We start from the raw sequence: 24,565 nt of genomic DNA on the forward strand, positions 1-24,565 counted from the left end.
GCACCAATTGGCCTCTGGACACACAAACCAGATGAGACCTCACAAGTTAATCATAGCACAATGCATGTCAGGCTCTCTGCTGACAAAAGAATTTGCCTTCTATTATGGCACACAGTTAAAATTGTCAATACACCTCCTGCATGATGATGAGTCCAAATTGTAATTTTTAGAAACAATATGAAGTTAAATAGTTGTGGTAGCTCAGGCCTTTAGATTGTAACTTTACTCTAATGCTGTCATCGTAAATATACAGTATATTGTTACATAAGGGCACTACCTATTGCTAACATCATTGAAAATCAGGTTCTAAGTCTGATAAGATTATAAGGGTTTCATTTTTATTTTATTTTTCAAGCTGATCTCATGGACCTACATGGATGCAGTAGAATAAATCATGCTTACTGAGCACACATTTATCCACTTATATTTACCACAAGCGCGCTAAGCCCCTCACTGAACTCTATTCATCAAGCAGAACTGTAAAATTAAATGAAATTTCTGGAAGATTTGTTCTTAATATACCATTGTCAAATAAATTACAAAAGCAGCCGATGGTGCAGTGCTGCATTGTATATTCCCACTGAGATGTTTTCTTTTAGACACATTTCATTATATCCCCTGCCCACTGCTTTTGGCTCATAGCCTGTCTACCGGAAGGCTTTTTCTGCGATATCAAAGACGAGTGAGTCCACAATTCCCAACTTGGGTACGAATGCCATCACAACTAATTTCACATCACCATATTCAGACTGAAGCGGTTCTGTGTTGACAAAAGCTCATGATCATGGTCTACCAACCCCGCTTTGAACAGCTTTTCCATTTTTTAAAAAAAGAAAGTTACACTTTTCAATGTCAAATAGGAACAAAAAGTTCATTCTTGATTGGTTGAAAGCAGATTTTGTGAAGACAGAGCTCACTCTGATTTGCAGGATGTGAACTAAACCTTTGTTCTGATTCATAGTGTTTGTCTGGCACGGTCATGCCAGCAGGTGCCAACGGTGCCAAACCATGCCAATAGGCCAGCAAATCTATGCCAAATTAAACAGAAAGTCGAGCTAAAATAACTTTAAAAATTGAATGGATTTCAGTTACTTGACCCGAGCTTAGACACAGGATGATATACATTATTTAATAGTGATTATGCTAATGGTGATGAGCTAAAAAAGCTTTCACGTCATGTTGAAAGAAACATTAAGTCAGGTTCGTGTAAAAGATACATGTTAAACTCACCATAGCGTGAACTTTCATTAGCATTTAATTACTTCATCATTTGCCCCAGACCTCATTATAATATTATGTGTTTTGTGCAGCTGATCAACAACAATGTTTTGCATGTTTCTATTAACCCATTAGCCTTTGAGACATTCATGTTCATGCACACACACACATACACAAACACAGCAACATCCATCTGTGTGTACATACAAGTATGTGGATGCACACAGAAACATTCCCAGACACACACCAGTGTGCAGACAAACTTTGACACAACAAAGTTTATATCTATAAAACTTGAGCAAACACACCACCATCATCATCCAGGCGCTACTTTATCAAGGGTATCTACCTCCCCCATCAGCAGTGCACAGTGTTGTTTAAGGCAAAAAAAAAAAAAAAGATTTAGGACAGCTACTCTCCTCTCTTTGATGCCACGATGCCTCTCAGGGGAACCAGCCACAGTCCCTTCCAGAGGGAGGGAGCAAACACCCTGCTGCATTACTTTCTCCATCGCTGTATCCCAGCCGGGGTTCCATAGATACCGATTTGCCCATCCCCACAGGATAGACCACTGTTAATACGATTACAGAGCTAGAGACTTTAAGATAATTCAATGCATCTCCATGGCTAATTTCAGTAAGGCGGCATGGATGCCACATCCGCTTATTGTCGCTCCTCGCATGCTAAAGAGAGCATAAAAGTTGACTTATTACCACACAATACTGACTAAGTGGGAAATCTCTTTGGACATGGCGGCCCACCATATGCTAGATTTAATTCGATTTTCTGTTCAGGCTTTAGTTAAGTGCTTCTAAACTTTCTTGTCCCACAGCAAGAGGGTAAGAGGGCAGCTGTGGCTTTGACTTGATTTGCTCTTTCAACAAGGGGCAAATAAGCCATGATTTGGTAAAATACAGAGCGCTTAGAGCAACATGGCAGCATTAGTAGGCTAAAGTATTTGGTGCAAAACTGGATTAAGCCTAATCCTACACTACATTCATTTCTTTCAATGCAGATCTCTGGTAAATTTATGTTTTCTGGGACTATAGGCTTAATCCATGTACTTGTAAGCATCCAGAAAGAGATTCGAAGTGTCCAAATGAATGTTTGCTTGACCTTATTTGTCTGATGGAACTTTAATATTCACCCTACTGAGTTAAAAAAAAAAATGGGTTAAAGGTTATTTTCATGAAGAATATGTCGCATTATGAGCGAGTACAGACCAAGCCTGTCAGTTCAGAGGATTCTGAGTTGGATGAAGCCTCACCTCATTGAGAAGGAGGGCGTAAACAATACGCTGCTAATAAGAAAATATGTTCCAGCAGTGTCGAGCGCGCTGCAATCATTTGAAAGCTGTCTCAAGGAATATCTTTCCAGGCTGAATAATGAAGGGACATGATGAATCCAGGATGAGTGTCAGGCTCTAAGGAAATCAAAAGCTTGCTGAGAAGAATCCAAAGTATGATGGCGTTACGATAATAAAAGAAAGTGTCCGGTTGTGACTTTCAAAAGCATGGAAATAAGATGCCCGGCTTGGTAGAAAATAGCTAAAGCTCTGAGTGACAAATCAAATGGTTTGTTGCTGCTGAATTAAAATACACTGACTTACAAAGTGCAGCCTGGAAATGCAAGCCTGCCAAGATGCCTTTTTCATCATTGTGCTGCCCTCTACGGGTCTTCTTCCAGCCTCCCTCTTCCTTTTTTCAGCCCCATCTCCCCCCACCCAACCACCCCTCCTCCTCCACATTACCATACCCCCTTAAAGAGTATTGCACGCATTAAATTGCTTTTCATTTGCGCGCTGTGACAGTCCTGAGATGGGGGGGATTTATGCATTTTTACGAGTGATTTCGGCTGACATACTATGGTAATTGTTTCATAATATGTCCATCGCTGTAGGGGATGCGCTGGTTTGCACCAACCAAGATCAAGTTCCACTAGTTGAAACGTTGGTGGGAAGATAAAGCTTGTGTATATACATAGGATATCTTGTGACCAATGCAGGACTGGAGAAACAGGGGGGATCGGATTCTTGCATCGGAGGCAAAAGCTGGAGGAACATATCCGCTGATCTCCGGTCGATTTGGACGGTCTGGCAATTGAAATAAAGAGACCTTGGGCAGATCTATACATAAACTGGTACAAGCTGCACCACTGGCAGCAGACGAGGGGATTCGTGCCTCTCTCCTCCGCTCCGTCAGTGCGCATGGATGAAAGTCACAGTTAAAATGCATGCGGCAAGTCTCGCCTGATGTGGGATTAACGAGTTTTCATTCGCTCCCCTTTTCTTCACCATGTTCGAACTTTGGTTTTGGCTCTTTTTCCGAGATGATGCTGCTAATTTCAGTCGCCGCTGGAAGAAGACAGGATCCCGTTTTGCCGCGCTGGCTGTCACGTTATTGGCCTGAATGAGACTGTGTATGTGCTCTTCGATGCCTGGTTTATGGAGCTAAACGCCGAGACTTGACTTTAAGGATTTTTTTTTTTTTTTTTTTTTTTTAATCTTTTTGACAGCCGACGGAAGGGCGGACATCACGAAATCCATGTTTGCACTGAGGTTGGAGAAAAAAGAAGGGGCACAGCCGTGATTTTCGGGATGCTTTGGCGTTCACCGGGATCGGAACGGTAAGGTTTTTCCCCCTTTTCTCTCTCTGCTGCCTGTCTGCGCTCAGGCGTCATATGCTTTAACATTTTTTTTGGGGGGGGGATCTGTCCATGGTGCTGAAATCTCTGTTTCTCGCCTTGCTGAAGTTGATCCGGATTTAAGATGCTGTTGAGCAAAGGTGTCTGCGGCTGCTGTGGCAAAAGCAAGCACAGAGCCTACATTTCTATGCTCACGTAGATCACAGTTTTATTCGTGCCAAATAACAGCCCACACTGCCTCTGCACAGGGACACCCGGCGAAGATCGACGCACTGGTTTGCAAGTTATCTGTATTATATCCAGAGGTGGTGGATATTTCTTAAGGTTATGGCAAAAAAAACACCCAAAAAACAAAAACCCTCAAACGTAAAAGAAAAAAATAAATGGAATGAGGTGAAAGTGGGTGTACCGCTCTGATCCAGCGACCACACAGTGGAAGCTTGCATGTTAAAAATGCGCATATTTGGGGAGATTTACTGGCTCGATGTGTAGGCTTTTGTGTTCTTTTAAGGAGCGCACACAGACCAAACGTGTGTGTGTGTGTGTGTGTGTGTGTGTGTGTGTGTGTGTGTGCGTGCGTGCGTGCGTGCGTGCGTGCGTGCACGCGCGCTCACGCTTCTGTGGCGAGAGAGAGAGAAGGAGAAAGAGAGAGAGGGGGAGAATCTGTAACCTTCTATATAGCAGATGCCATACAGAATACTTGATTACAGAATTATTTACCTCCCTCCCGTCAAAATGCAATTTGGATCAGAGATCCGCTATGAGATCAACAACACTTGCTTATTTGCCTTTGATCAACTCCTCTCGTTTCTTTTTTTCGCCCGTGGGCAGAAGAAGGGCTGCGACTGTCGCCTTCTAGGCTGATATTCACATTTTCTATCGCAGGCCGGATTTTAAGATGAACACTGCCTGCTTCTCTCAGCCGATTCGTTTATGAGAGCCGGTGGCATTCTTTTTTCCTTTTTTTATTCTTCATTTTTTTTTTTGACTCTGGATCGTTTTGATCACAGCATAAATTCCCCGTCCTCATGCTGTTTGTTCGGAGGTGGAGAGCAGAGATCTGACAGTTTCCCCACTGTTACCAAGTCGTCGCGTATGCGGGGTGAGTCTGTTTCGGAGATAGGAGTTGCATCTTTGAGATTTTAATGTGAGTTTGGGCGCAAAGGTTGCATCGCCAAAAACAAAACAAAACAAACAAACAAACAAACAAGATGCCACATCATGTGTCACCCGAAGCGACGTGGCTTGAGATATTTTGACAGTGAGCCGTTTTTTTTATGTGTGGAAATGCTCAAGGGATTGAATTAGCAGATGACCAGATCTATCAGTCTGCACACGGTGGATGGCGAAGGCTTTTTTTTTCCTCTCTCTCTCTCTCCCTCCCTCCCAAGATGGATTGGAATTCGGGCGAGCTATCAAAAATGCGCAGTGGCCATCCACCGCGGGTAGTTGTGTTATCAACTTGATTGTATATTATCGTTTAAGTATGCATGTATTAAATATTCATCCCGGTCGCTTGTTTTCTGGCGCCCTGAAAACCGAATTGATCATACGGACATAAAACATCTGCATAATGAACAAACATTAATAGGCCCACTTGTCTTTGCTTGTGTGTGTTTGTTATGAATGTCTAAGACTTGTTCATCAGGGGTTCTTTTAGGAACCGATTGAAATATGTGCCTTTGGTAAAGACTACACATGTGTCACATGTATTTTCCATGGTTTTTAAAACAGAACCCATGCTTTTCTTTTCCTCCTTAGATGACACCTCATACTGGTACCGCACTTGAGTGAGCTGGGGCATCCTCTCCCAGGAAAAATGCATATCTGGATCCTAAAAATAATCCTTCTGATTGCATCATCTCTGAGGCTGATCGAGATGTATGACAATTATGGGGAGATCTGTCGAAACCTGTGTACATGCGAGGAGAAGGAAGGGATCCTGACGGTGAGCTGCGAGAACCGGGGGATCATCAGACTGACGGAGGTCAGCCCGGTCCATTTCTCCATGTACCACCTCCTGCTGACAGGGAACCTCCTGAAGAAGCTGTCAGTCAATGATTTCATCAATTACACCGGGGTGACCATCCTGCACTTGGGGAACAATGATATCTCTGAGATAGAGTCAGGTGCCTTCAATGGACTCCAGGGATTAAAAAGGTTGCACCTGAATAACAACAAGATTGAAGTTCTGAGGGATGACACCTTTGCAGGACTGGAGAGTTTGGAATACCTACAGATTGATTATAATTACATCACCAATATAGAGCCCAACGCCTTGAGCAAACTGCACCAACTGACAGTGATGATTTTGAACGACAACCTGCTCTCTGCCATGCCCCCGAATATCTTCAGGAATGTTCCCCTTACGCACTTGGACCTGAGGGGGAACCGGTTAAAAATGTTCCCCTACATCGGCCTCCTGGAGCACATGGACAAAGTTGTGGAATTACAACTAGAGGAGAATCCGTGGAATTGCTCCTGTGAGCTCATCGCTCTGAAGGCTTGGCTGGAGAGTATAGCCTACACAGCTCTGGTGGGAGAGGTGGTGTGTGAGACACCATTCAGGCTCCACGGTAGGGACCTGGATGAGGTGTCCAAGCAAGAGCTTTGCCCAAGAAGACCCCTAGAAGACACGGTCAGGCCTGCACCCCCTAGCAGCACTAATGGATATTACCAGACCACACCTGCTGCTGTCACAGCCTCCGCCACCTCCTCGGCTGTTTTTAGGTCCTCTTCTAGGCCTACCAAGGGCACACGCCAATTTAACAGAACTAGGTTAAAGCCCACCTCCCGAATACCAGGCGGTAACCCTTATAACTATGGCCCCATCATTGCTTTTCAGACCAAATCTCCTGTGCCTTTGGACTGTCCCACTGCCTGCACGTGTAACTTGCAGATATCTGAAATCGGACTAAATGTCAACTGTCAAGAGAGAAAGATTGAAAGCATTTCTGATCTGAAACCCAAGCCATACAATCCTAAAAAGATGTATCTCACTGGAAATTACATCCCTGTGGTACGGAGATCAGATTTTGTCGATGCCACTGGATTGGATTTGCTTCACTTGGGAAACAACAGGATAAGTCTGATCCACGACCGGGCCTTTGGGGATTTAACCAACCTGCGTAGGCTGTATTTAAATGGTAATCTCATGGACAGGCTTACAGGAGAAATGTTTTTTGGTTTGCAGAACTTGCAGTATCTTTATTTAGAGTACAACAAAATCAAGGAGGTTGATGCGGGCACTTTCCGCTACCTCCCTAATCTCCAGCTGCTCTTCCTCAACAATAACCTCCTGAAAACCTTACCTGTGGGCATCTTTTCCAGCCTCTCCCTGTCTAGGCTTAATCTGCGTAACAACCATTTCCAAAACCTGCCTGTGAGTGGTGTTTTAGATCAGCTGAAGCTGCTGGTGCAGATAGATCTGTTTGAAAACCCCTGGGACTGCTCCTGCGACATAGTGGGGATGAAGATATGGCTTGAGCAACTCAGCGCAGGCACTGTGGTTAACGAGGTCGTGTGTGAGACGCCCAGACGTCACACAGGATTGGACCTGCGCTCGATCCAGTCGGAGCAGCTCTGCCCAGACTACTCTGATGCTTATGTCTCGCCTACTACCCCTACGGATGAGCCCATGGACGACCGGGTCGTCACTACAGATGCCCCGCAGAAGTTCAATACCCCCAGCAGCACCGTCCCCCTCTCTGTCCTCATCCTCAGCCTCCTGCTTGTTTTCATCATGTCCGTCTTCGTGGCCGCAGGGCTGTTTGTTGTAGTGATGAAAAAACGTAAGAAGTCACAGAGTGACCGCACGAGCACCAACAATTCAGACGTCAGCTCTTTTAACCTGCAGTACAGCCTCTACAGCAACCGCTCTGGCCCCAAAGTCAAGGCCCCAGCCGGTCACGTCTATGAGTATATCCCCCACCCCATGGGCCATATGTGCAAAAACCCCATTTATAGGTCACGAGAAGGGAACACAGTGGAGGATTACCGCGACCTCCATGAGCTCAAGGTCACGTACAGGAGTACCCCGGATGAAGAGAGGGATAGCAGTACCATGAGGAGCCCTACGTACAGTGTTAGCACCATCGAGCCACGTGAGAACCCCTCCCCTGTCCAGGATGCAGACCATTTCTTCAGAGGCATCCTTGAGCCCGATAAGCAGCCCCCCCATCAGTCCATCGCATCCATCCCAGCAGGCGCCAATTTAGAGTACAAGTACACAGGGCCTGTGTCATACACGTACAACCCAAATTTTGATGTCAGACGGCAGTTCTTGCACCCGGAGAGGATAAGAGAAACAGTGCTCTATGGCACAGCACCCAGTACTGTTTATGTTGAGCCCAACAGAAATGAGTATTTGGAGCTAAAAGCTAAACTTCAGTCCGAGCCTGATTACCTCGAAGTTCTTGAGAAACAGACCACCTTTAGCCAGTTCTGAGCAACAGAGTCATTAATGTAATGAAGCATTTTCTCTCTTGACCTTCTTTGAAACAGTGGCTCAGTTTATAGGGTGCCTTGGCACAACACAAGCAAAAGCAAAAGGAGTTTAAAACGGGGTGTGCCGAACAATCTTATTCTTATTTCTGAAACATGACATTACAGGAATGGATACAGCTTTCTGAAACATGGATGAACAAAATTGCTCTACTTAACTGATGATGCAAAATCTATTTTTCTATGGTGAAGATCGAATAACACACAAAATGTAAGTGTACAGGTAAATCTTACCCAACTTCATTTTCAGGAATATAACCATACATAAGGTATATTGTGAATCAGAAAAGAAATGTTTATAAAAATCACTCCTGGACAAAAACACTGTACAGCAGATCATCAAAACTGTGTAGGACTATTTTCTGCTGTAGTCTGTAAGTAAGTATTTATTGATATAATCTGCCATGTCTTTTCAAAACTTTTGATTCTACATCAATATTACCTGTGTCATCATACTCCATGATCCTCTGGAAAGGCTTATGTTTGTAGTTTCATTTACTGTAGCTCTGCATTGTAAAAGTGGCTTTTTTTGAAAGTGGCACACCCCCAGTGTTCAAAAAAGACTGCGTCATTTGAAGAAGATGAAAAAAAAAAAAAAAGTGTCTTTGTATGCTTTCTGCACTTTTTGGAATTGGAAGGCACGTTAGCCTTCACTGAGCTCTCATAAAGAAGATTATTATATTAAAAATGAATATGGGTATTCATTCTTAATATGTAGAACTGATATGTTATCAAAACAAAAATCAGAAATGATATTTGAAGTATTAATTATGTTGTGTAATACTGATATTTTAATCAATGTAACACCTATTTTTATACAAGCATTCGCAGATTCTCTATCCCTTATCAATTTTCTTTGTTTTGATTGCTTTGCACTTAATGCACTATATTGACCAAACTATGTTATTGTCATCAAATAAACATGATGTCAGGTTCATATAATGTGCTTATGAGGAAACTAAGGCTGGTTGTTGATAATATGAAGAAGGCTATTTGGGTGTGGTCCAATTTCTGAGATATTGCAAAAGAGTGGGTGAAAAGTTATTTTATTTTATAATCAAATCACAAAACATTGGCTGATAAGAACTGCCTGTGCTGTGCACTCAGTCAAAGACAATAAAGATACAGAACATATGCCTCACTCAAAGGGGCAGAGAGTGACTCAGTAAGGATTAGAATCAATGGCTTTCAGTCAATGAGTATTATCTGAGGCTGTCCCTTTGCAATTATCCCATGACAACAGCACCCACATTGCCGCCTGGCAAGTGATGAGCTGGTCATTTAAATAAACATCATTGGAGGTGACTTGAAATTAAATGCTATTTTCACAATCTGACAAAGTCAGTTCACATAAACTTTGACACTGATTGAGACTTACAGCTGCTGGGCTTTGGTGTCTCAACCATTTCTATTTCTATTCTTTGAACTGGTTTGTGTCAGTGAGCATCCTTTAGGTATCTTCCTTTACTTAAAAAACAATATGAAGGAAATATTGTGTGCTGCTTGGTTTGTCACTTGTTTTCTTTTTTGTTAAGTGAAATCACATCCCTTTTTGTCCATAAAACTAATGTCAACGTGTTTTTAAAATGTATCGCTAATACTTTTTTGTTGTTATAAAGGAAGAAAAGAGGTGGTTTGGGGAAATATCAAAATGCTGCTTTCTGTCTCAGGCAGCTGGAGGGGCGTATCAGTGTCTGTGTTTGATTGACAGCAGCTGGCAGGCTGAGTACCGGTGTTACACCGTAGGGAATGAGAGGCAAAGTAAACAAATGTGCGCTGTAGTTTACGTGTCATGGGTAGACAGTGTGTTAGTGGTATTGAAGAATAAGGACCACACTAGCATCTAGCCAAAGTGGCATTCGCAGGTACGGTCATATGCCGTTTAATATGCTGCAGCTAAGTAGCTATTTTAGCCTGACTGACGTTAGCAGTGCACCTTTTTTTTCCAAACTTGCTCAACAAGCTAAGGTGCAGGACAAGACGTTCAGTCTGTGTCTGGGTCGGTGTGACCCTCTGCCTGTGACCGAACTGTGATGTCACTGCTTCACGCAAGATATGATTGGCTGTACGGTATGAGGGGGCACCATCATGAAGCCAAAGGAGAACACAGCCTGTGTGATTCACAGAGCAGATGTGTATGTTGTAGCAGATATGAACACAATAATTTAATTTCATTTGGGCTTTATGTTACTGTTCACTTGGCCCACTTCTATACAATATGCAAAGCAGGCTGATAAAAATGCAAAGGATGCACAGTGCCACCGTCTTCAGTGTACAGCGAGCATCATCGTTTAGGAATTCAGTGTTCGCCAACTTTGACAGGCAGGGGTCTCTCTGCAGAGGAGGCAAAAAAATAATAATAAAATAAAAAAATCTTTATGTCCGTTAGTCTCTCATTTGGATGATTGTGAATTTCTAATTACTGCAACAATTGCATGTGTCCTCTGTCAGCAAAGACCTGCGAAAATAAGCGTATTTTTAAGCCATTTTCACTTCATTTCAGTGAGGCGCCAGCTGCCTTTTCTCAATGACAGAAAACTGGAAAATGAAACCTGCCTGCTCAGGGTCCTTCTTTTGTTGGATCTTTTCATAGAAGCCCAGAATGAGAACAGAAGGCACCATTTGGGAGATGAGGAGTCCTGGAACCGAGTGTAACTGTGGATGTGTCATACATGTAGCAGGGGATGTGAATCATAGCCAAGAAGTGTATGCAGTCGGCCAGCATTGGTGGCCTGTGGGATTGCTCAGTGTTGACATTTTTTGACATGGATTTGTTTATTTATTATTTATTTTTCTGATGCTAACATGGAGCGATCATTCACAGTTTGCTGAGATGCAACAAGAAGGGATCATAAACCAACCTGGTCAGCGCAATGACAGAATGTTTAAAACGTAGCCCAGATGACAATCTGCCGTTTTGTCTTTTATGTTGTTTTAAAAAAAAAAAAAATTTTTCAGGCTGATTTTGCTAAATTCACAGAACTCCTGTGCAAAAACTCATTGAGCACAATTGCGTAATCACTGAATCATGCATTCCAAATGGGCTTGTTATATTGTATCTATGTGTATGAACATCCCTCCCACCCAAACTCCCAGCGTGGAGGTTTATCACTGTTATGACCCAACACCCTGTCCCAGAATAATGGGTGCATGAAGCATCCTACTGCAGGAGGCTCGAGTGTGTGTGTGTGTGTGTGAAGAGAGAGAGGGAGGGGGAGACGCTTGCCAGTTGAAATAATGCTTTTAATCAGCCAATGGGTCTTAACACAAATGGAAGCATCAAGGAAGGGCAAAGAGTACATGATACCTTTCTGGATTATTCCATTTATAGCCTTTTTGTTTTAAAGTTTGTATGATGAAGCTCTGATGTTCCCTCAATCACTCATGACGCTGTGATGCAGCTGCACGTGTGTTGCTACGCAGTCTGCAGTTCAAACTATTCAAGAACTCCCAAAAAGCAAAGAGTGAGATTTCTGCAGTGGTCGACATCTGTATTCGGAAAAGGAATCAAGTTCTGAGGTGAAATATCTCGGTTTGTGTTGCCTCATGCTACACAAGAGCCCCCCTGATTTATGGCTCAACCTATTGTGTGGAATCTGATGCGGGGCTGACGCAACACACGGCGTGATGTACGTGCAGATGTAGCTGTCACAGAAGTCTCACTCTTCGCACGGCCGCGTACGGCAGCAGTTCAGAAGACGGCGTCTGCATTTGTTCTCAGAACGGCACAACACATACTCCAACTTCTCTTAGATGAAGAGGTGGGAGAGACAGTGATGGACAGTTTGTGTTCCAATATTCTCTCACACGTTCTGCTTTCGCACCATTTGAGAGTTAATCAATGTGGAATGGTACAGTGCATGAAACCCGTCCAAGCTGCTCGTGTTGGCTCATCGCTCGGCTATTTTCAGTACACTGAGTTTAACTTGGAAGCAACTATTTTCCAACAGTGGCCTGGAAATATCCGGCTAATTTAACATTTTCTGTGTTTGATTTAGCGGTGACTTGCTATAAACTGTGTTGCATCACTTGTCAGATGCTGTTGGCAGAATTTTCTGTTTATGGTAAATAAAATCAGCTTGATGCTACACATGCACAGGGCTGGATAACGCTGCTCAGAGGGCCCTCATTCACCCGCTGTTCCTCCCACTGTCTCTGCATTGCGTTTGCGTGCTGTTGCAGGTGCAGCTGGAATATTGCTCTGTTTATTTGTGGTAATTTGATTAAAGATAAGTGTGTCTAGGGATATGCACCATGCAGGGATCATCTTAACTGAAATATTTAAGGTATTTAATAAGATTTAGACTTTGCACAAGACAAGGGGCCACCTTAAGGCCCTTATTGTTTCTGAAATTTGCAGTTCAGAAAATTCCACATTAACTGCCATTGAATCTTGGACCTGTGGCACCCCTAATTGTCTGGGTCCCTGGACAGTTGCTTACTTGGCCAAGTTGATAATCCAGCTCTGTGCATGCTGTTACGTAAAACAGGTACAAAAAGGCAAGAATTTCGGTTGCATCATTTATCAAAAAAAATTACTGTTGATTCCAATTATTGTATTTTTTTTTTTGTCTAAAATCAGGTTGATGGTGGAGAAAAATGTACAAAAAACTGCAACAGCATTGTCATATGGAGTAAGGGACCGATTTGACATGACTATATGATATTTGATTGTCAATGGAGGTGAAACAATTGGTTGATTAATCAATCGTTCGATCAACAAAATGCCACTAACTAACTAACTACTCAGTCATTTCCAAGCAAACATGCCAAACATTTGCTGGTTGCAGCTTTTGAAATGTCAGGATTTGCCGTCTACGTGTCTTATATGATGATAAACATAATATATTTCTTGACAAAACGAATTGGCCATGAAAATAGCTGCTAATTGTTAGCTGCGGCTCCAGATGTAAATTCAGCATATAGCTTATTGTGACTGACAGCTTAACTGACACTGTGTGAACTCTCTTGATGGGACAAGCCTCAACCATCTGCTGCACGACTTGCAAGAATGCGTTTTTTTTTTTTTTTTTTTTAATCAGTGCACCCCCACATTTGGACTGTGCCACCTGACATGGCAGCAATATACGTAAATTATAATTAGGCTAATATGTGGCCACCCTCTGTACGCTCAGACAGATAGAGTGGGTGGATGTATTCCATATGCTCAAGCGTTGCCCCCTCCCCTTGCTGGATATGCCTCATCTTCAGCGCAGCCTCACTGCTTACCTGCCACCCAGTCCCCATGATGATGTGTGCAATTGAGTTCAAGGAGATCTGGGTAATTGAGAGGGCAGGGATGGCATCTGACAGGCACCGATGGCTCCAATGATTACTTTAATCAGAGTGGTTAATGGAATTCCTTCAGGCATGTAGAAATGCTCAAATGTTCATCAGCACTCAAGCAATTTTTATCCCCAACAACACCTCCTCTCTTACCCCATGTTGCCATAATTACTGATCACTTTTCTTTCTTTTTTTACGCTTGCAGTTTCCCTGTAATGCTCTGCTAATGTGTTTGCTCCTGCCGTCTTGTTTGAATCCAAGTTGTGAATCATTACAGGAGGACGCTGGATTGTTTTCTGGTTAAAATGCATTATGTATGAAATGTTTTTAACGTGAAATGTCATGGCGAACCTGTGAGCACACACAGGGACAGTTAAAGACTCAATCCAAGTTAAGCAGCACATGCTCACGGAATAGAAAGATCGCTTTATGACTCATGGAGGTATTTCCAATCAAGATAAGGCAAGATTGTGATGATTAGCTTTTCTTTATTTGGGATCATGATTAATTTTCCTCTTGGAGACCATTAGCTTCTTCAGTTCTAATATCTGTTCCATCATTAGCTCCCCAACTTGACTATTCATTATCAGCTGTGAACTTAACACTCCCACTGTCCAGCCTGTGCCGAATTCACTTCAAGGAACCATCCACAGCACTGAAAAGCACAGCCTGGATCGAGACTCTAATGCCATCTGCCGAATAAACATGCCCACTGTGGCTGGCTTTCATTCTGTTTATTTTATAGGCCTGGAGACATTTTTTCCCACTTGTGATACACATGTTGACAGAATGTGACAACTAAATATGATTTTGAATTCTGTGTTTTTTTTGTTTTTTTTTATGTATATATATCTGGAAATAACCTGGGTATATCTTGTTTGTAAAGAGTGATGACATTCCCTTTGGCTGTGATTTTTTTTTTTTTTTTTCTATGGACCTATGCTTATCATGCTCAAGTCCACAAAAGAGTAAACACATGTCAGCTAAACAGCATGATCTGAAATATTTTCATCTCCTGGATCCAGTTCCTCATTATTTTCCTATATGTTTTGTCTTTTTTTTTTCCTTGAAAGAAAAGAAGTAAAATGTGATAAGCTCATGATTATCAAGAAAATTAATGATGACATTTGTTTTAATATGTAGATGTGTACTTAAATTCTTGTGGATGCGGGCTTGAATATTTGATCTTCCATCATTTGATCCAAACGCAGCAATGCAAAAAATGTTCTGCTTGCACGTCTCGTACACACCACTGCATATAGTAAATGTAATCATGTGAGAGAAAGATGGCAATTTCATGTACCTGATATCCTGCCATTAGCGTTAAAGAGATTTTTTTCTCGCCTTCCAGTCCAAACTGAAGAGCAGATAATGGAGTTAATATGAAGATGGATATTCGAAGCACAAAATGGATACCAATTATTCTGTCACCTGCGGATGCCATCTGTGGACTGTTTCCATGTCATGTGAGAAAAAAGGATAAGCTGACATGTGTGCATGTGGTTGGAGACGCGGTAGGAGATACTGTATACAGTATATGATCAAAGCTGCTGAAGAGGTGTCTTTATGTCGGTGTCTGCGTGCACATGGAGGAAGAGAGATAGAGAGATGATACAGTATGTTTCATCTTTTATTTAGTCTTTCTTTTTGTCAGGGTTTCGCTTTCTGTCTGCAGCACACTACCTTGCTCTCTTTCTCTGCTCCCACCGGGCAGCCTGGTTGTATTCATCAGGCCTCCCGTTTTGTTTGTTTGTTTATGGCGGCTGCGCCCGTTGATCCGGAGCCGCAGTAACCCTGTCGTTTGATAAATGGCAACCATAGCATTACTGACTCCCCAGCCGCGCCTGGTGACGCCCGGCCAAAAAAAACAACAGGTTGATGTATGGCTTCCTTCAGAGTGTCAAGTCATTTAACTAGAGCCTGTCCAGGCACTGTGCTCCTATGTCTGTATATGCTTGGAATCCAGCTCTGTCCTATCCCACCTCGTGTGTGTCCCCAGATTGCAGACTGAATGAGACTAAATGGGTAAATCACTGGTCGATCATGCGTGAAAAATGCATGTTTTGAGGGTTATTGTCGGGGAAATGCGTCGTGCAAGCGCAAGTTACAGAATCAAGGTCGAGTCGGGGAGCTTTGCTGTCAGGATTTAGGACGTATGGAAGGAAGATATTTTTATTCCCAGTTTGGAGGTTGTTTGAGATGTTTCAGATATCAAAGCGGCATTCTAGAGATTTAATGCGGCACTACTATGTGTCAGGGACTTGCAACAGAGATTTAAACAAGATTGCTCAAAATCATGTTCCATGACACTTCTCCTCTGTCTTTCAAACTCCCTGGCCTGGGATTTTAATGCAGGCATTCTTTGCCGTCAGAGTTTGTGAAATCAATGGAGTGCCCCATCAGTCAGCTCTAGTTGTGTCACTTCAAAAATATAGTGCATCTTCTGTAATTTCTGTCCCAAGATCACCCTCTTTGAAGCTGTTTTCATGCCTTTCCCACCTTCTGCAGATGTCCTCCACCTGGGAGACTTGTTTTCCACAGGCTCTTTGAATAGCTCCATGATGTCCAACAGCATTTTAATGCACTGTATAGAATTTTTTTCTGCCCTACAGGTTCACTCATTTCTCTTCAAAAAGAAAATGGATTTATTTTGTATGAGTCTGGATTGCAATTAGACGCTCTATTGTTATTGGTAAAATTGGCCTCTCTAGAGGTATGTGTATGTTTCCAAGACGGATTGTTTGAAAGAGCCAGATAAGGCTTGCATGTGGGTGGTTTGTGCTCGTCTTTGTGGGTCCGTCTCTGCAGAGCACCCATACGCCTGTGCATACACTTTAACAGGTTTCTGATTTACTGTAAATTTCCACTCGTTAGCTCTCTTTCTTTCGTCTCTCTCTCTCTCTCTCTCTCTGTATCTCCTGCTCCTCCTTTCTCTCCTGTCCCCATTTTGTTTCCACCGCTGTGGTGTTCAAAGTGTGGTGAGGAGTCTGCAGAAACCGGGGCCTTGCTAAAGGAATTAGACTGCGCACTGGGAGATCGCTCAGATAATGAAATGGTGGGAGGTAGAAAAACTCATTTTCTCACTTGTGAGAGAGAAACATACTAATGTGCCTATTGAAAATTGCACTGAATAGCACTGACAAGGAGGAAAAAAAAAGACAATTCCAAAAATCCCACAGTGTTATTTGATTTCAGCTCATGAGATGTGGACTTGCTAAGAGGATAAAGTTCGGGGCTTGGTTTTAACCATCCAAAATGGACTTGCCGTGATGGGAAAACTATTGTTTTCCAACTGTCCTCCTCCCAGAGTGCAGTGAGTGACAGTTTGCTTGTGTTTGGACAATAGCAAGGCTGAAGTTGGCAGAGCGTGGGTGTTCTTGTTAAAAAATGGCTCCTGTGGAGGGGCTCTCAGAGCTCTTACAGCAGTATTGACGTCAGCTACTTGTGCTGTTCTCTGTGCTGTACCTGCAAACGTGTGTGTGTGTGTGTGTGTGTGTGTGTGTGTGTGTAGGCTACATGCACAGAGAATAGAGAGTTAGAGTAGTGTAATGAAATTCACAAGGGCTGAATGGTGAGATTCAAAAACAAACAGACATGAGAAGTGATGCAATGTGCAGCCATTATTAATTTACAAGCAGAATGGCCAGTTAACACTGTTAGTTATAAAATGTCGATGTGCAGGAAACATTGCACCTTTGAGACCCTGAAAATCTTTACATTTGCCTTCTCGTGCACAAGATCCATATGTGGAAAAATCCAAATAAGTGCTGCAAGGTTTGCATTTAGCATCTGGGTGCCGTTCTTAGTTTTCCATATGAATTGCGGCTTTTCATACAAGCCTATGACTTCACACTGCAAGGATGGAGTTCTGTGTTGCTTAAAAAGCACTTTGCACAGAGATGATGGCATTTTGGTTTGAGCTGTCCCAGTACGCAAGGGTCAACACGCAGTCCCTGTGAGTTCAGCATTGCATTCCACTTCTATTTGAGCAGAGGAAATGATTGTTGGTGATGAATGATTGATGAGTGATTGTTTTTGAAACCTTGCAGCTTTATTTACTCCAATTTGTCACCATATTTATCTCAAGCTACGATCACCAGGCTCACTCTTTTTAGCACTTACCTGCTTCCTTTTCACACTCTTATACCTGAGCGCTACCTGGCTTAATCCATTTTCTGCAGTGTGTCACAAATCAGAGCAGTGCTGGGAATTTAATCCAGCAATTTTACCTTTGCCTTTCCACCCCGTAATCCCCAGGTGCCCCCCCCCCCCCCCCATCTTTACCCACCTGGTCCGAAGCGAGGCACGATGCAGAGAGTAGGAACAAGCCAGCGCCGTGTATCTCATTTGCCGTGTTAAAGTGTGTTAACAGGAGGAATTAGCACCAAATTAAACCACCAGAGATTCCCAACTCATCTAACTGCCAAGACGTTATTATAGACTCCATATAAATGTGTAAGGTGTCTTGGGAGAATGTGGTTATTGAATTATGCCAAAATTAAACCATTAGCAGGGAGGAATCAATCTAACCAACTGGAAACAGCAACGTGACTCCGCTCAGTGAGAAAGTACGGTTTCATTTTGTCACAGGCGTTTTGCAGGGCACTTTAAAGTCTCCATCATTTTCTGGCGTGCGACACTTTGCAGCCGTGTTACATGACAAATGCCTTGAAAAGCAATATAGATTGGTTAAAACAGTGACCTATGGCAAAAATACATTCCACGGGTGCAAACAATTCCCTCTCCTGCAGATACTGCATAACCTTCCCAGGGACTTTTCCCACATAAGAAAAAAACCCTCTGTAGAAAATAGAGGGATTTAATTGGCCAACAAAAGGTCTGTCCATTCCCCCACTTGAGGCCAACATTCTCATTTTTAAGCTGCCTTTGCTGCTCGCAAATGTTAAAGGCTGTGAATCTGTCAGGCACAAGGAGCATGGGCGCTGGTCCCGGGCTGAGGTCCGCCATGTGGCTCACACATGATGTGACAGGATCCACAGGTTTTCAGCTGCTTCAGAATGGATTTAATCGCGTAAATTAGCAAGCTGGAGTGATCACTTTGTTAAGGCTATTTTTAAGTTTAAATGAAGTGCATAACTAAAGTAAACGCAAATTACTCTTCTCCTTTCTGCTGACTGAATGTTAACTGCTAATGGCTCCGCAATTGGCCAGTTTACAGATGGCCAGTTTCTAATGTGATGATTAGAGCGTACGACCTTTGCGCTCTGTAAAGGATCCAATTTAAAATGGAGCGAGAGCAATATTTCAGTCAAAGTATATTTAAGCAAAAAATAAAAGCCAAAAACTGTAATCGATCAGATACACTGTTGAAAAGTAGCTGCACATAAGTTTTGTAAATCCGGATGCAACTGTTGATTTTTAAATAAAAATGATATATTCATGACTGAAAGATAGTTTTGAAACAATAGAAATGTCAAACATCAGTGTCATCCTCTCTCCTCTCTCCACTAAAAGAAAACGTGATATTTCCACTGTTATGATCAAAGTGCTTAACTGAAACGATTACATTTATCCAGTCACACTGTGATGAAATTAATAATTCATATCAAGATAATTACATACTACTGTGCCTTAAACATCCATTTGTGTGTTTCAAAACCTGTTAATAGCTTTTAAATGAAAACTTGATTTCAAAAGAGGATAATATTCAAATGCTGTGGAAATTGGGGTCCCTGTAGGTTCCAACTTAATGTGAAAATTCAAATAATCAATTTGTGCCTCTGAGATTACTTATGTGGTAATAATTAAAGCCAGGAAGGCTATTATAAACACAAGACCCACGTTAGCTGGAGTGTTATCTGGGAGACCTACTTTTTTTGATTTCTGGTCTCAATACGTGCTTCTTTTTTTTTTTTCTTTAATAATATTTCTTCTAGTGAGATTTTCTTTCAAGTTGTTTTTGAAGCTGCAGCTCATCAATGGAACTCATCACCCTGTGTCTCTAGGAGAAAATGTTGATGATGAAAAACCTTTTCATTTGGAGCAACAAAAGGGATACTCGATGTCTGGACTGTTGGCTGCTGAGATTCATCAGGAACAACTGATGAAGGACCGCGGCTCAGCTGATCATCTTCACTCGTCTTTATTTGAGACTGGTGCAGGTTTTTTTTTTTTTTTCATGATGGCTGTTTGATTGGGAACTCAGGATGTGTTGCTGCTTAATCTGCTTGCTCGGGAGCGGACTTCATTTCCCCACCCGAAAAATGCATTTGGTTTTTGAGCAAAAACGTGCTTGGCATTCTTCAGAGTTTCCCAGTGTGACCACACCGTCAGTACTGGGAACTCTTTGCTCAAGGGCATCACAACAGCAGTTGTTGCTCGCATCCACTGCCAAGAATTGTCACGCCAGAGCCAATGAATCTCTAAATGCTTCCTGATCTCCAGCCTGTTCGGTAAACCTCTGCCCTTGTTGCAATCATGCCCAGAATGCTTTGAAAGAAATGTGTCCTTTGACTCCGGCTGCATTATCTAAGATCGACACCACAAGAAAAAGAGGGTTTTGAAAACATGCTCTCAAAAGCAACACCTTTGGACTGAAGCTACCAATACGTGATATTTCATGCTGGTGCAATGCTTTGAGCATGTTGATGTCTGACCATTTTCACGCTGGAAATTACACACATTCACGGTCACCCCATGTTGATCAGAATTTTCTCCCAGCTGGGGTGGAAGAGATTCTAAAACTGCATGTAGACTATCATGGTCCACTAAAACTATCCCTTAATCTCACTGCAGGGATCTTTCTCGGGTTTACAGCTGCTTAGCCTTTCCATGCAGTGGAACCTGCACTCTTCCATAAGCGGGTCAATAATAATAAATACAGTATTTTGATATAATGTATAACTGTGCACAATATAATTATTTGAATTTTATGCTCACTTTTCCTGAAGCAGTTCTGACATTCTTTTCATTTCTGCCTCGCCAACATATGTAAAATTGTCAACAGTTTGCTAGCTATCAATCAATAATAATTTGGTTTATTAAAGATACAATATCATCGAGTATTAGGCTATAAAATATTACAGCAACCATCCCTGAAATATGCTATTTAGCAACAAAGTTATTTACGTCAGTGTCACTTGGCTTTCATTAGGCTACAGAACTCAAAAATATCGCCTCAGTGATGCGTTTGAGACTGTGTTCATCTCGCTGTGGACAGGAAATGCATCACCCAATAAGCCCTTCCATTTCTTCAGGTCATATAAAAAAGTTGATCTCAAAGGAAGTTTCTTTTGAAGTTAGTTGACAGCAGCACAGCCAGGCCTGGGTCAAAGTGTGCCTCTTAATGATTCATGGCGTTTGTTTTAACCTGCCTCGAGCACCATATGGCTGGGATTTACCTTGTCAAGACAATTTGGACCATGTCAGGTAAGATGCCAATCACATGACATATTCAAAAAGAACTGTCAAATGCTGTGCGGCTGCACCTGGTATGCAGACAAAACTACAGACATTTAGGGTGAATTGGAAATTTTCTTTCCTATATTATACAGCGTTATTCCTTTTCATGATATATAGATTTAATAAGAGAAAATATGACAAACTGGACATTTTTTCTTCATTTTAACTGGAAAGACAAGTGGCTCCAGCATTTTATACATTCAGTTTATGATTTATAAGTATAATGGCCCATATGAAAGAATGTTTAAAGCACAGCTACGTGACTCCCAAAGCAATTTTTCTTTGGGATGAAGCTGCATCAGCAGGGCAGCCTCAAATGAAAGAACTTCCTCTGCAGTATAACCATTGTATCAGTCTCAGAGTCCAACCTGACAGACGGGCCTCCCTGGTGTCCTTGTGTCACCCATACAAGCTGATGGTCCTGCACTGGATGGCTGAACCTGTTTTCTCCATGAACAAACTCTTGGCAAAGGGGGGTTATTGATCCTTTGTTCCTTTTTAAGGCTAATTATCCACTCCACCGCCAGTTCCTGTTATCGATGTCCTGCTCTTCATCCCTGCTCATCACGTTGAGGGCTAGCTCTTAAAAAAACACCACTGATGGTCATCTGCCCGGAGGGAAGAAGGAAGCACTTTAGCCATTTCCGCACTGCGGCCGCTTCTACTATTCGCTACTTATGTAACATAATGCTTAAGATAGTGATGTCAAAATACAAACCGACAAATGTGGTGACTAATGAGCGGCCAGGCCTGCAGTTAGCAAGTCTGCGTCTCAGAATGGGGGTTCTGACCTGCAATTAATGAAAAGAGAGCCTGTGGCTGTCACATTAATCATTATGTGAGCTTTCAGATAATTCTTAAATATAATCATATTGTGCTCATGCTAAGAATAAAATAAAAATAGGCTGAATATAATGCAGCGTGTCTGAGGCAAGACAAAGACATGATTGATTCAGGATGTCAAATAACCTCATAGCAATAAAGGCACATATGGCCAAAATGTCCTTGACGCAACCTTTTTAGCAATAAATTGGCAGGAGCTTTCATAACAAACAGCTGCATTATTCGCAGGAAAGGTGTGCTGTGAATTCCAACGTCACCCTGGCATGAAAAAGGACCGGGCCCTGTTTATTGAAGCGGTCCAGCCGTGATAATGAAGGAACATTCATCTATTCCAATGGTTTGATAAAGCATCGCCAGAGCTCGCCAGCCACGCTAATGGATTAGAATTTAATATGGGGCCCGTTTTTATTAAAACAAGTGTCCCTTTAGGAAAACCCTTGGCAGAGGGTTGTTGTGGTAAACAACGCCTGCGGACTGACGAGCTTTCTCTCCTGTCACATCTCTTCTACTTCTCTCTGTCTCTCCCCCCCGCCCCACTTCACCCATCACTATGCAAAGGAAGTGATTGATTCGCTCTCTCTTGTGAGCGATGATAAACTGCAAACTCATTAAGATGGCTGCCGCCACATCCTAAGAGCATGTTGCGCAAGATCCAAATCATATACCCTCCATCCTCTTTATGTGGAACTTCCTGAATTATTGAGGCGGCTTATTTACTTGAACTGCTGCCCTGAAGAATACCACCCATAAAGAGGCGGATTGGGACTTTCATTCAAAGAAGATTCTGCCTGTTTTGTTATTTTTCCTACTTGAGAGACTACAGAAGATGGATTTAATCCTCAGGGGAAAATGGTGAGCTGTATCTCTTGAGACTGAGAGAAAATAGATAGGAGAGGGATGCTGGCATAATTACTGTTGTGATTTTAACTGCTGAAGGAGCAGCAGTTACAAAACTAATGGAATCAAGCCAGTAGCAGGTATTATACCTATATGTCTGGATAAATCATGTTTCACAGGCAGTTTATTGGCTACACCTAGCTAAAAATAATCCCACCTCCATGAAGATTATAATTGTTGCTGATGGTACAAAACATCCCATATGTTTTTGTTTACCAGAGGTAAACAGGCATTGCCTGAAATTCAGTGGAGCGGATGTTCAGTGTCATTAACAATAGAGCTTTCCTGTGTACAGCAACATTCAGTACAAAGACACCCTGAGCCAGCTTGTTGCAGTCTAGTGTCTGGTGTTTGTTATCATAGCAGAGTGAGATGCTGATATTTTTTTTTCAGCACAAAATGATTAACATTTATTTGAAGAAGCAGTCTTAACAGAAATAACCTTATTTTTGTCAAACCTGGCGCCTACATTACCCACAATGCACCCACAGTTCAGTTGGACATTTGTGTATGTTATGGTTGTTGTGGCCAATGCGGCCTCGAGCTGCTGAGATGGAGAGTGGGTGACACAGGTCTGATAAGGACACTTGAGGACATTAAGTCCAGAGGAAGCTGCATGAAATCTGATACAGACTTCCCCAAAACAGACTCTGACATGTCTGACTGAGAGACTTATTCGTATGGATGCTGCATCCACTGCTTTATTAGGTTGTAATGCTGTTTTATCAATCAGTTAGAATTAAAAGACAACATCAAAGTACCATCGCTGAGTGACTATGCAGCAACATAATGTTCTCCAGGCAAACCTGTCTTCCCTTTTTTGGTCAAATAAGGACGCGACAGGGTGATGTTTGGCAGAATGCACTGGAAGTCTATCATACCTTCCATTAACATATGCAAATGCAATTAAGTCACATTTAATCACACGAGGTGTCACTCAGCTCGGCCCTCATCGCGTCCACCACCCGCTTGGCATCAGACTACACAAGCGGAATTCCAGAGTCCAAGTGATTTAACAGAGATTTTCATCTGAGATGACAGGAATGTCAAAGGACTCGAGACCGGCGCCCCCCCTCCCCCCCCCCGTTCCCCTGCCAACGTTACCTCCGCAGGTATATCTGGGGACCTCGAGTTACCTCTTTTACATAACACGCCATTACTTCTGCACTGCCTGTTGGGGGAAGTGGCTACAGGCTAAATACACAGAGACATTTCTAACTTTCTTTCCCCATTTGCGCCTAGTCAAGCATGATCATTGGAACGGCATGGCAACCCACCAGAAAATGCCGTTGACACGAAGATGCCAGTAGTGGACTTGTACTATTCAACCTGGACGATGGAGCATGGTTCAAAAGTACAGAGTTCAGTGTGCAGAAATCAGTCTAAATCCACGCTCTCTCCTCCGATGCAGCTACTTCTGTGGGTGCCATTAACATCAATGCACTGTCATCAAGCTCGCCCAGCTGTGTAAGGGTTAATCGTCCTTACACGTGCTTTGAGAAATTCATCTGCTCCTTTCATTCTGTCTCTGAATATAGCTTCCAGTAAAGCCTCGGCCCCAGCTCAGTGGGAGACAATGGACAGGTTCACTCACACATATATTTCCTAGGTGATGTATCCGGTGAAGATAACCGGTGCCAGATTATCAAATATCTTCTTAGAAGCATGGTCGAATAGCCTCTATTGTCAGAGACAATCCTGTATCCGTCATTTGGGTAATTTCATGCAAATCCTTTGAGTTCATGACGTCTGA

General features: G+C 42.6%; 1 protein-coding gene across 2 annotated transcripts; it reads left to right on the forward strand.

Moving 5' to 3' along the window:
• Positions 1-3,003: 3,003 nt before the first annotated feature.
• slitrk5 (SLIT and NTRK like family member 5) lies at positions 3,004-10,705 on the forward strand. 2 transcript variants are annotated; one of them, XM_076723179.1, is made up of 2 exons: positions 3,004-3,843; positions 5,623-10,705. In XM_076723179.1, exon 2 carries the CDS (start codon positions 5,681-5,683, stop codon positions 8,306-8,308), a length of 2,628 nt encoding a protein of 875 aa, XP_076579294.1. In that variant the 5' UTR covers positions 3,004-3,843; positions 5,623-5,680; the 3' UTR covers positions 8,309-10,705. The 2 variants fall into 2 exon arrangements, with proteins under 2 accessions (XP_076579294.1, XP_076579295.1); XM_076723180.1 differs by lacking the exon at positions 3,004-3,843 and adding an exon at positions 4,362-4,963.
• Positions 10,706-24,565: the final 13,860 nt, after the last annotated feature.

This window comes from Chaetodon auriga, chromosome 23 (assembly GCF_051107435.1).
Source record: "Chaetodon auriga isolate fChaAug3 chromosome 23, fChaAug3.hap1, whole genome shotgun sequence".
Lineage (NCBI taxonomy): Eukaryota > Metazoa > Chordata > Actinopteri > Chaetodontiformes > Chaetodontidae > Chaetodon > Chaetodon auriga.